Below are 12,648 nucleotides of genomic sequence, written 5' to 3'. Positions count from 1 at the left end.
AGTACATAATTAAGTAAGATACTGGTACAGTAGAATAATAATAATAATACAAATGTACAAATATATTATATAATAATATAATACGGTATAATATATCAATATAATTTAAAATTATAGTTAATTATATATTATATACTGTATTATCTATATAATATAATTTATATACACCACACTGTCAGGATGAAGGGCGTTATGTGTGTTTTTATATTTTAGCTGCAGCTGTAATGTTCAAACTATAAATATTCAGTTTAATGAGAACAACATCTGATTTTTAACATGTTGTTTTTGGTTATTTTAATGCATCAGTAATTTGTTTCTACTGAGCTTAAAATAATAATAATAATAATTGAATGGCTGAGTAATTCCCATTCCTGGTTTTTGTGCACAAACAAACATCGTGTGTGTGTGTGCGTGTGTGTCGGTACAGAACTATTGATGAGCCGTGGCCGATTGATCTCTAACGTGTACGTTTGTTTGTCGTCTTCTTGAGGGTCACAGACGAACCTGAGCGAGTCAGCAGATCTCCGGTCACAAGGTGAGTCGCTGCGTCGTCACATGACACGAACGATCAGGAAAAGTGAGTTAAAGTCTAGTGTTTTTAACTAAGTTAGAACAATTAATCAAACTAAAGGAAGCGGAAAAAAGGCTTCAAAAATCAGCGTCCAATGCTGCTAATGTCTACATTATTGTGCCATAGTTTACACTTCTTTATAAACAAAATACTAAATATGTAATAAACCGACCATATCCACGTAATTAGTGACAGATATTCATTCCCACAGGGTCTACACTTTATATTTACTAGACTTTGTGGCCAATTTCTATTTAATTGAAAGAAATATTATGTAATAATTTAATAAAAATTTGAGGATTTTGAAGATTTTTAAGGGTTTTTATTCAACAGATTAACATAAAAATGACTGACATCATGTGATTAAAGCACTGGGAAAACTGTGAGAACCTGTAAATATTGTTTCATTTACACAATCAGTCATGTTTTCTTTGTCATGTTTCATTTCTCCTGCGGGCCGATTTGGATGCTCCAGAGGACCAGATTAGGTCCCCGGGCCATGAGTTTGATACATATTTTAACTAAAAGAAAAGCAATTGAACAGAATATTTAGGACTCACGTCATTGATCCCAGAGTGTGGGTTAAAAAAAGAAATGAGAATAAAACATTTGAAACGGGAGTTAAAAGCACACGTGTGGTCGTGTTAAAGCCACGTGAATCCACTGAGGTGCAGGTTGATCGGGTTGATCAGGTTGATCGGGTTGATCGGGTTGATCGGGTTGATCGGGTTGATCAGGTTGATCGGGTTGATCAGGTTGATCGGGTTGATCGGATTGATCGGGTTGATCAGGTTGATCAGGTTGATCGGGTTGATCGGGTTGATCAGGTTGATGTTGCTGCCCTTTGGCTCATTATTGATCTGATTGGATAATTGTTCACTAACTGTCGCTGTGTGCTCCCTCTTAGCTCCTCCCACGTGTTTGTACTTCCTGTTTTAATCTATTACTTTATTCACTCAAACAGGTTTGAATAAAAACTACATTAATGTAATATTTATTTGTTTTGTTTTGTTGTTTGATTATTTATTGTTTATATTGTCACATGTTTATCATTTTTATTACTATTCTTATACTAAAATATGCATTTTTAAAAACACATTTATTATTTATTGATTGATTATCTGACATTCTTTAACCAAGGTTTTCAAATATCTCAAAGATTAATTTTTTGTTTTTTCATTTATTCATCTTTAAATTAAGTGTTTACTTACCTGTTATTTTATTATTATTCTTATACTAAAATAGGCCTTTATTAATCCATTAATTTATAATTTTATTATATTATTATTCTTTGACTGATATTTTGTATTGTAGCTATTTTTAATTATCTTTACATAAATTTTCCCATTTTATTAATTTATTTATTTGTATCTTTTTTTTCATGTATTTATTTTTAAAGGAATTCTGAAGGTCAATTATTATTATTATTCCTATTATTATTATTGTTATTATTAATAATGCTGATCGATTATGACTTTACAAAATGCACAAAACTCACAAAAAAGGATTAATACACAATAGAAAAATCTGGAATGTTTTATTTATTTTAGTTTATGAAAATTATTAATATAATATACTGTTTTATTAAAATGCTAAATTAAAATACACTAAAGGTACAGCGCCCCCTGGTGGTGAAATAAAGTTAAAGCATGGACAATGTTCCATCAGTAATAATATCTATAATATTATTATTATATTATGATATATTTGGGTTTAATTTGACTCCAGTAAAGTAAACACCCAGAAAAAGATGAAAAGTTTTTTATTTGTATCATAACTATTATAAATAGTTGTGGTTTTATTTAATGTACATGTAAAGAATAATTAATTATTAAAGTGTATGTTAGCAAAAAGGAGGAAGATAAGAAATTAAAATTGCATAAAAAAAACAGAAAAAATAATTAGAACTTATTTATTTGCTTTTCCAAAAATAATAGACTGCAATTAATTATTATTAATCAATATTCATCAGTTCTTTCCATTTGAACTCAGATTAATAATCAACTTTATTAATTATTAACTTTCTTGGACCTGTTCATTCTGTGCAGAGACTCAAACAATGAAGTTTAAAACTTGTGGTTATTTCATCTTTTGTAATAAATTACTTTTAAAATGTACTTAAGTTAGAAATATAGTCCAAAAAGTACAAGTAATCATAAAAGAAACTGAATTACAGTAACGTGAGTATTTGTAATCTATTACTTTATCTATCTATTATTGATTAAACTATATTCTGATTATTAAAATGTGTAATAACATGTTTTCTTCTCATTTATTCATTCTTTGATCTTTCTCTCTCTCTCACCGTCTCTCTCACTCCCTTTTTCTCTCTCCCTCTCTCTCTCTCTTGCTCACCCTCTCTCCCTCTCTCGCTCTCCTTTTTTTCCACTCACTCTCTCTCTCTCTCGCTCACCCTCTCTCTCTCTCTCTCTCACCCTCTCTCACCCCTCCAGTCGCCATCTACCTGGGCATCAGAAAGCGGCCGAGCCCCGGACCCCCCGATGTGGCTGGGATGTGAGGGTGAGGAGCCCCCGTGACCCGGCCGAGGTGGTCCTGTCTCTGCGGGAGGCGGCCCAGGGCTGCGGTTGCCAGGTCCACATGGCGGGGCCTTTCCTGCTGTCTTGCACGCACGGCGCGGCCGGCGCCCGCGTAGCATTTGAGGCCGAGGTGTGCCAGCTGCCCGGGGCCCGCGGCCAGAGCAGCGCGTGAGGTTTCAAGCGCCTGTGGGGGGGCCCCGCTGGCCTTCAGGGACATCGCCACCAAAGTGTCCAAAGAGCTGGAGCTCTGAGAGCAGCCGGGGGTGAGGCACAGCCACGCCCACCCAGCCATGCCTCACCTCCGCCCAGAGACCCTCCTCCACCAATCACAGCCATCGCTGGGGCTCACGGTGACCTTTGCCCTTTGTAGTCCTTTTAATCCTTTCACTTTACGACTGTTTTTATTTGCCACGAAATCACAGAAACTCAGTTTCCTCCCCTCCTCCTCTCCCTCTGCACTCTCTCTCTCCTCTCTGCTCCTCTCTCTCTCTCTCTCTCTCTTTATCTCCTCTTATCCCTCTCTCTCTTTATCTCCTTTAAATCTCTCTGCTTTATCTCTCTTCTCTCTCTCTCACTCTCTCTCTCTTTATCTCGCTCATCTTTATCCCTCTCTCTCTCCTTTAATCTCCTCTCGCTCCTCCCTCTCTCTCGTTATTCTCTCTCTCTTTATCTCTCTCTCTCCTCTGCTCACTCTCTCTCTCCCTCTTTAGCTCTCTCTCTCTCTATCTCTCCTCCTCTCTTATCTCTCTCTCTTATCCTCTCTCTCTCTCTTATCTCCTCTCCTCTCTCTCATGTTTGTTTTCAAACAGATTAAATCTATTTCCTTTTGTATGTTTGTCATTATTCCTTTTAAAAAGCTTTTATTTAAAAACACTTTGTATCTGATGAGTTTCTGTCTTTGACACGTGTCATCGTCACAGGCTGTGACCTCTGACCTCTAGGGCAGACGTGCAGCAAACGTTTCATGTTACAACAGCAGGGCTAGGGTTAGGGATGAATGTGGTTAAAATGGTCAAAATAATCATAAAATCTGGTGAAAAGAGGTTAAAAGTGACAATAATTAATCAACATATGTGATGTAGAAATGTAAGAAAAATTCATTAAAATTAGCAAAAATATGGAAAGAAAAAGTGATGAAAATAAGTTAAAATATGGTGAGTTTGGTGTAAAGACAGTTAACTGTTGAGTTAACTACAATAAACTCACTTTAATATTGAAGAAAAACATAAAACCAGTGTCTTTGATTGTTACATCGTTTATTCTTCCGTTTGTATTTTACAACCAAAAAAAAAAAAAAAGGTGTTATATTTGGTGCACACACAGCCACTGTAGACTATGTATGGGTTGATCCCAGGATGTTACACAGAGGATGGAGAGGGAAGTAGAAAGAGGAGTGTACAGGATGAAGTCAAACTACTTTACAGCTCGGCTACCTGTTCTTTTTTTAATAAAATAAAAAAAAGTCAAACACAGACAGTCACTCATGGGACACGGAGCGTCTGTCCAATGCTTTACTTCTGGGCGGGGATCATGCCATCGATGGACTCGCCCTTCTCCAGCTTCTTCTCCATCTCTACCATCAGCTTGACTCCATCAACCACCAGCTGGACCTGGTCCACCTCAGAGGAACCCAGACGGTCGGCGTTGGAGATGTCAAACACGCCCCCCACTGAGGCCGTATCCACACCCCCTGGATAGGAGAAGAAGAGCGGTGAGGAAGAGAAGGAAGCAAAGGTCAACTCTCTCCTATCTCCTATCTCCTATCTCCTATTTACTCAGAAACATACACAAGCTCTTTGTCTTCACTGCAGAAAAAATACTTTCCTTTTTTCTCATTTGATCAGAAAAATGGAGCCAAATTAGTTTTATTTACTTATTTTTATCTTGTCAATTTAAAAAAACCAAAAGTTTTTTACTTCAGTGAATTTAATAAGATTCTGTAAAAACACACGTAGTTATTAGAACCAAAATAAGGTAATTTGTACAAAAAAATTTTTATTTACTTATAGCAAGTATTGTTGCTGCTTTTTCTTTATTGAAGTAGATTTAACTAAATATATTTAGTATTATAAACTAAGGGTGGAAAAATATCTATTCATGTTTTATTTTAATTTATTTTATCTTATTTTATTGTGCCAATAAAATCTACATTTTCGCCCAGAATCAATATTTTTGAAATGTATTTATTGACATATTTTCTGCAGATGTTGCAGCAGGTTAACGCTACATGTGATGATGTGCACTTTTTCAACTTTCAATAACTTCATATTTCATCTCAATGCCACACGTGAGACTCATAAACATTGTGTTGAAAGTACCAAACATTTGTATCAGATTTTAAGGACTAAATACCTACTGCAGTATCAATAGATTTAGAATAACAGAATTTTTTGTGTTCAAATTAAAATCAATAAGTCTCACCTGTTTATAAGTCGCTGATTATTCACATTTTCATCACTAGATGGCGCTGCCAGCTTTAAAATAATAATAACGACCTGAATGTTGGTCATTTGCACCAATTTTGTTCTGATTATTTTTAGTTTACTTACAGCAGTTATTGTATCTACTGTAGAGTAGATTTACCTCAGTATTTTTAGTAATTATATACTAATGGTGGAAAAATATAGGTTTTATTTTTATTCATTTTATTTTTTTGATACTAAAAATAAACATTATTGCCCTGAATCTATTTTTTTAAATGTATATATTGTCACAGGTTGACGCAACATGTGCTTTTTTTGTTTTTGGATAATAAGAAAAAACAAAACAGTAATCCATAGTTTTTTAACCTTGGGGTCGTGACCCCACTGGGGCCATGTGGAATTGAAACGGACTCGTGTGAAATGTCTTGTAATTGATATGAAAACATACTTTGTAGAAGTTTGCACCCTCAATTTTAAATGAAAATCATAATTAATACCCTGAAAATGACAGTAGATGACTTTTAAGTAAATTCATTAAACTAATTAATCTCATGTTTATTATGCATGTAACTGTTTATTCATTTTATAAATAAAGACTGTATGTGAAAAATATCACAAATAAATAGATGCACTATAAATAGTGATAATTAACAGATTCTAAAAGTAATTATCTTTCATTAATGCTAATACACTGCAAAGCATTCTGGGTAAGCTGTACTCCTGCTACTGCATCAAAATACTCTTGTTAAGTGTCCATTACAAGAAGAATTGTATAAAGACATTAATAATGGGAGGCTGTGATTGGTCACCTGTGCCACGCTTCTGCAGACGCAGCCTGGTCAGGATCTCCTCAAACTTGGCGTGTGTGCTGAGCTTGGGCAGCTTGACGTGAACGCCACCGCGCAGCCCAGTTCCCAGGTTGGAGGGGCAGGTGAGGATGTAGCCCAGATGTTCGTTCCACATGAAGCCGTGGTTGTGCTTCTTGAAGATCTCCTCGATCTGAGCAGGAAAACATTTAGCATGGTTAGCTCGCCATGGAAACCTGAAGCTCTGGAGCCACACGAGGCTCTTTGGTTCCTCTTTGGAGGCTGTGATTGTATCTGATCTGACAATAAAGACAGTTTTAACACAGGAAACAACATAGAATGTGTGTTTTTAGAGTCATTATGTGTGTTTACTTTAGGGCCAACACAAAATCAGACTCAGGCAACTGGCGGTCCGGGGGCCACATGCGGCCCTCTGTGCTGTAGAATGTCCCGTGGTATGGATGATATAATATCACATGATCATCACCTTCTGCAGACCAACACAGAAGCGTCTGAAGACCTCCTTCATGTTTCCGCCTTTCTGCATGGAGATGACACGCAGGTGATCCTCCTCGTTCACCCACACCAGGAACGTCTTGTTCTCGTTGTGCCTGATAATCAATAATCAATAATCAATAATAACACACACACACACAGTGGGTCAGTGTGATAAATACCAGATTCCTCTAGCGTCGGGCCAGTCCCGGGCCATCCCAGCACAGGTCAATAGGGGGGACACAGGCTTGTCAAACAGGAAGTGGTCAGCGATCAGCTGTTCCTGCTCAGCGTCAGTCATTCCATCCAGAGGATAATATTTACCTTTGAACTCACCGTCCAGACTGGCCAGAGCTGGGACCAACATAAACATTTACATTTATTTTTCAGATTAAAATACATTTACTTTGTATTTTATAGTCGTGACAATTATTTATGTTTTTTTTTATTTTCTTGTTTTAGTTGATTCTGTTTAAAGCTCCGTCTCACAGACAACGATCAACTATTTAGTGAAAATGATTTCATGGAGCAAAATGTGTAGAGTTAATCAATTAATGTAATCAGGAAAAAACATTGAAGCCCCGCCCTCTCAGTGATGGGTATTGCAGAGCCGTTGAGCACTGACTAGTTTGTTAACAGAGTAACCCTCACTAATATTATGATCATAACAAATAAAGATATTTATTATTAGTATTAAAAATACAGTTAAATGGACTCAATATATGATAAAAATCTGTGTTGTTGTTCTTTAGTATGTATACAGTGTGTGAGTGAGTGTTGGTGGTGGGAGGGGCCAGTCAGTGGGAGGGGCCTATGGTTCACTATGACAGCCTCACTTCTGTCAGTCTGCCCCAGGGCAGCTGTGGCTACAATAGTAGTTTACCACCACTAAGTGTGGAGTGAAATAATAATCCCTTAATTCTGTAAAGTGACTGAGTTCCCAAAAAAGCGTTAAATAAGATAAATGTATTATTATTATTATTATTATTAGTGCATTTTTTAGTCCTTATGTGTGTTTTTACTGTAATTATGTGGGTTTTTGTTGTTCTTTTGTGTATTATTCTGTCATTTTGTGTATATTGTGTATACACTTTCACACAGTTGTGACTTCAGATTGGTTTACTTACTTATAATAAATAACTTCCTCAACAGATCCATTAATTGTGTATAATTTTACTCTTGAAGGGCATTTTTACAGAACCCTTAAATATATTATTAATGTTAGATATAAGGTTATGGGCCTTAATGTCCCTTGGTTACCTTGGTAACGGAGCTATCAAAGCTGAACCTACCCTCGATGGAGAGGTCCTGGATGGCTCTACGCTCTCCTCTGCTGTTGTGGGGGGGCAGGGTGAAGCCTTTGATGCTACGGCCTGTACGGACACGGCTGGACAGGACGTAGTTGGGGTCCAGATCGTCTCCGCCCTGATGGATGGAGAACCACAGTTTGAGAACCACACACTCACCCAGATAACATAGATAGAATCACCTAGAAGCTCGTTTCACTATTTTATTTACTTTTAGTTCATTGTTTTTCATCCTGTTTCATTTATTTATCTTTAATCATCTTTTTTAAATGTATATTTACATGTTGGTTTATTTATTAACTATTGTTCATTTTATTAGTTTCATTTATTGTATTCATTTTTTAAAATCTATTTACTTATATGTACAATTTGATTAATTTAGAAAGTTGTTTTTCATCTGTTTATTTTAGGCTTTTAAATAATTTTCATACCAATAGTTTATTATCTTTCTTCTGACCAAACCACGTTTCCATAACAAACCTTTGCAGTTATTATGTTACTCCTGTAATATTATATGTAATCACACATGAAGGTTCATACTGGACTTATTTTATACTAAAGATAATTCAGCCTGACTTTGATTCCATTTTTGCTTAAATCACCAAATTTGACCTTTATTTTGAAGGCTTTGTTCACCTTCAGGTTCTCAAAGTTCAGGTCGGTCTTGTGCTTGTCGGTGGGTTTGTATCCTCCATGACGGTCTGAGATGATGGGGTCCAGCAGGTCCTTGAACGCCTCATATGACTCCTCGTCTCCAGCGACGCAGCCCACGGTCATGATGAAGGGGTGACCTTTGGGGACGCAGACCACCAGGTGAGAAACACTGATCAGATCATTCTCTCTTAATGAGGTGGATTCTTCTAGAACTTGGTCTTACCGGGGTTGTCCACTCCGGTCTGGATGACGTCATCCACGGTGAAGCCGCTGGGGGTAGATTTTGCCCTCAGCTTGCCGTAGATTTCCTTGGTCAGAACCTACAACAGATGTTTGCTTCTTAAAATGAGTTATTAATATTAGATATGATAATAGGAGGACGTCAGTACCTCCTCCTCCCTGTAGGGGGCAGAGTTTTACTATGAAATGTTGATCATATCATGTCTCAGTGTCTATTTTAGATCATGTACCACGTGTCTGTGATGATGTAATGTACAGTATGTACATGATTCAGATACCATACATGTTAGAGGGGGCGGGGCTACCTTGGCCATGTGGTTGTTGTGCAGAGACAGATCTGGGAACTCTTCATCCAGAGAGAACTTCATCTTATAGTCGTTGTGACAGTTCTTGGCCATGGCTGCGGTTCTCACTCCGACTGAAACAAAAGTTATTATATTATTATTATTCATTGTTTGAATGAAGGAGAAACGAATTAATTAGTGTTCTAAATGAATAATAATAATAATAATAATAATGTATATGTTTGTTTGGGGGTGTTTCTTCTACCAGTTTGTTGGTGAAAAGTAAAAACCTTCTCATTGTTTGGTGTCAGATCAACATCTGAACTCACAGCTGTTGGTTCTTCTCACACTCAGGATTATTAATAACTTTCCCTCCCACCAACGTCACTGGGAACCTTCCAGTCTGATCCCACTGCATTCTACAGAATAAAGCACTGATTGAACTCATGCAGATTACATTTAGAAACAGAAATACATATATATTGTTTAATCTCATTACAAAATTAGAATTCATTAATTAAATGAATAATAATATAAATAATAATTATATCAATAAATATTTTTGTCCATCAATTTTCTAATTTTGCTTTGAAAAAAAATCCACCAAATTTAATCAATTATGTATTTACCATTTGCATAGTTTAGTCCTTAATTTACATGTTTAAATTTGTTCAGTCTGTAAAAATAATTAGTTTTGCTTTAATTCAGATCATTAATCTGCTAATACTAATATTCTGTGTTCCATTTTAAAGTCTGTTTATATATTTAACAACAATCAATGATTTCAAATGAAACCAAAAACAACAGAAATGTAATAAATTGATTTTAAAAAAGAGTCAAATATCCATTCAAAAATAGTGTAAAGTTAAAGTAAATACAAAATAATCCAAATATTATTTTCTTAAACTGGTTTTCATTATTAAATACATGCATGACTCGTTAAATTAATTCTTCCCAACAGAAAACACGTTTAAAAAAATGAAAACCTACAATTCTAATCTAAATGTAGTTTGTTTAATAAAAACATTAAAGGTACATTAATAGTTCATTCAATCCTTTCTACGTTTTTTACGCTCACTGTGAAACTGAAACGTCACACGAGCTAAATCCAGCTCTGAGTCAGAGCCACCTGCTGCACTGACCCTACATGGCTGCGTTCCTCCCTATCAGCAGGCAGAACTGCACACCTCCAGGAGGCTTTGACTGATAAGTGTTTAGGAGAGAAAAGTCCCAGGATGGTTGAATGGATGGATGGATGGATGGATGGATGGATGGATGGATGGCGTGCTGCTGGTTTACCTGTGAAGGAGAAAGGGAAGATGTAACAGATCCTGGGATCAGATCCTGTCCACCAAGTGTAAAGGGGTCGCCCAGTCCTCCAACCCCGGGACCTTAGCTTTTATACCAGGATGTGGCTTCCCATTGGCTGAGGGGTGGGGGGGTCGCCTCTACTGATCAACGAGGGGCGTGAGTTTCTAAAAGGAAAAGAAGCGACTCTGCAAGAATGCTGCAGAACAAGGACAAAGCAGCAGCTGTAGGAACGACACATGCTACTGCTACCAGGGTCGAGGTCAATTACATTTTTAAATTACAATTACAATCTTCAATCATCTATGTTCAATTACAACTCAATTACTATTACAGTGATCACCACTGATTCCAATTCCAACTAAAATTACAATGATTATTTTCTCCCTGAAAGACAATTACAACTAGAATATTAGAGTGAAGATGCAGCTGTTGGCCCACATTACACTGCATTAGCTTAGCATTAGATAGGTAATGCTAATGTTAATGCTATCATTAACATTAACTAGCATTAGCTAGTGTTAGCATTAACTAGCTTTAGCATTAGCCTAATGTTAGCATTAGCTTATCCTGGCAATAACATTAGCCTAACATTAAAACATTAACATAGTGATAGAATTAACCTAGCATTAGCATTGTGGTGGGGGGACATGCATCCTCAGACCTTCATGTGTTTCATGTGCTGTTTGTAAATTTAGATTCACATGTTGGCACTGGGTGACTCTTTAACCTCGTATGGAGGGGGAGGAGCCAAAGTCAAGTCATCAAAGATACGCCTCAATGTCTGTACATCTACATTTAACTATAAACAAACATTTGATCTGTTTTTACTTCATACCTCAGAGTTTATTAACTCACTATAGAAGCTGTAGATTTGATTTATGAAACATAAATATCCATCCATCCATCCATCCATCCATCCATCTTCTCCCGCTTAGCCGTTTCCGGGTCGCGGGGGCAGCATCCTCAGTAGGGAGGCCCAGACTTCCCTCTCCCCAGCCACTTCCTCCAGCTCTTCCGGGGGGACCCCGAGACGTTCCCAGGCCAGCCGAGAGACATAGTCTCTCCAGCGTGTCCTGGGTCTTCCCCGGGGCCTCCTTCCGGAGGGACGTGCCCTGAACGCCTCACTAGGGAGGCGTTCAGGGGGCATCCTAATTAGGTGCCCGAGCCACCTCATCTGGCTCTTCTCGATGCGGAGGAGCAGCGACTCTACTTTGAGCCCCTCCCGAATGACTGAGCTTCTCACCCTATCTCTAAGGGAGAGCCCAGCCACCCTACGGAGGAAACTCATTTCAGCCGCTTGTACCCGTGATCTTGTTCTTTCGGTCATGACCCAAAGTTCATGACGATAGGTGAGGGTTGGAACGTAGACCGACCTGTAAATAGAGAGCTTCGCTTTTTGGCTCAGCTCCCTTCTTACAATGACGGACTGGTGCAGACTCTGCATCACTGCAGACGCCGCACCAATCCGCCTGTCGATCTCTCGCTCCATCCTTCTCTCACTCGTGAACAAGACCCCGAGGTACTTGAACTCCTCCACCTGGGGCAGAACCTCATCTCCCACCCGTAGAAGGCACTCCACCTTTTTCCGGTCGAGAACCATGGACTCGGATTTGGAGGTGCTGATTCTCATTCCGGCCACTTCACACTCGGCTGCGAACCGATCCAGTGAGAGTTGAAGGTCACGGTATGTTGGAGCCAACAGGACCACATCATCTGCAAAAAGCAGTGATGCAATACTGAGGCCCCCGAACCGGACCCCCTCAACGCCCTGACTGCACCTAGAAATTCTGTCCATAAAAGTTATGAACAGAATCAGTGACAAAGGGCAGCCCTGTCGGAGTCCAACCCTCACCGGAAACGATTTCGACTTACTGCCGGCAATGCGGACCAGACTCTGACTCCGGTCATGCAGGGAACGAACAGCTCCTATCAGGAGGTTCGATACCCCATACTCCCGGAGGACCCCCCACAGGAATCCCCGAGGGACACGGTCAAATGCCTTTTCCAGGTCCACAAAACA

At 38.3% G+C, this 12,648-nt stretch overlaps 3 protein-coding genes across 6 annotated transcripts in view; 2 read left to right on the top strand and 1 right to left on the bottom strand.

Moving 5' to 3' along the window:
* Positions 1-3,661, top strand: part of mark4b (MAP/microtubule affinity-regulating kinase 4b) — a 50,091-nt gene extending 46,430 nt beyond the window's left edge. Inside the window, exons 16-17 of one of the 3 annotated variants that reach the window (XM_028464961.1) lie at positions 491-535; positions 3,025-3,661. In XM_028464961.1, coding sequence (XP_028320762.1) covers positions 491-535; positions 3,025-3,280 — 301 coding nt within the window. In that variant the 3' untranslated portion in view covers positions 3,281-3,661. The remainder of the gene's footprint in view (positions 1-490; positions 536-3,024) is intronic. The other 2 variants (XM_028464963.1, XM_028464964.1) reach the window with 2 other exon arrangements.
* Positions 3,662-4,375: 714 nt separating this feature from the next.
* Positions 4,376-10,774, bottom strand: ckmb (creatine kinase, muscle b). Of its 2 annotated transcripts, XM_028463761.1 has the most exons (10): positions 10,617-10,739; positions 9,647-9,736; positions 9,339-9,451; positions 9,017-9,113; positions 8,776-8,930; positions 8,125-8,257; positions 7,015-7,186; positions 6,825-6,948; positions 6,341-6,530; positions 4,376-4,798 (listed from the first exon to the last, which is right to left on the bottom strand). In XM_028463761.1, exons 3-10 carry the CDS (start codon positions 9,429-9,431, stop codon positions 4,620-4,622), a joined length of 1,143 nt encoding a protein of 380 aa, XP_028319562.1. In that variant the 5' UTR covers positions 9,432-9,451; positions 9,647-9,736; positions 10,617-10,739; the 3' UTR covers positions 4,376-4,619. The 2 variants fall into 2 exon arrangements, with proteins under 2 accessions (XP_028319562.1, XP_028319561.1); XM_028463760.1 differs by lacking the exon at positions 9,647-9,736 and having other exon boundaries at positions 10,617-10,774.
* The window catches only part of klc3 (kinesin light chain 3), a 28,607-nt gene continuing 24,778 nt past the window's right edge, over positions 8,820-12,648 (top strand). Inside the window, exon 1 of the mRNA XM_028463758.1 lies at positions 8,820-8,952. The gene's annotated coding sequence lies outside the window, so the exon portion shown is untranslated. The remainder of the gene's footprint in view (positions 8,953-12,648) is intronic.

Source organism: Gouania willdenowi, chromosome 13 (assembly GCF_900634775.1).
Source record: "Gouania willdenowi chromosome 13, fGouWil2.1, whole genome shotgun sequence".
Classification (NCBI taxonomy): domain Eukaryota; kingdom Metazoa; phylum Chordata; class Actinopteri; order Blenniiformes; family Gobiesocidae; genus Gouania; species Gouania willdenowi.
This window is presented reverse-complemented; position numbering and strand designations above follow the sequence as displayed.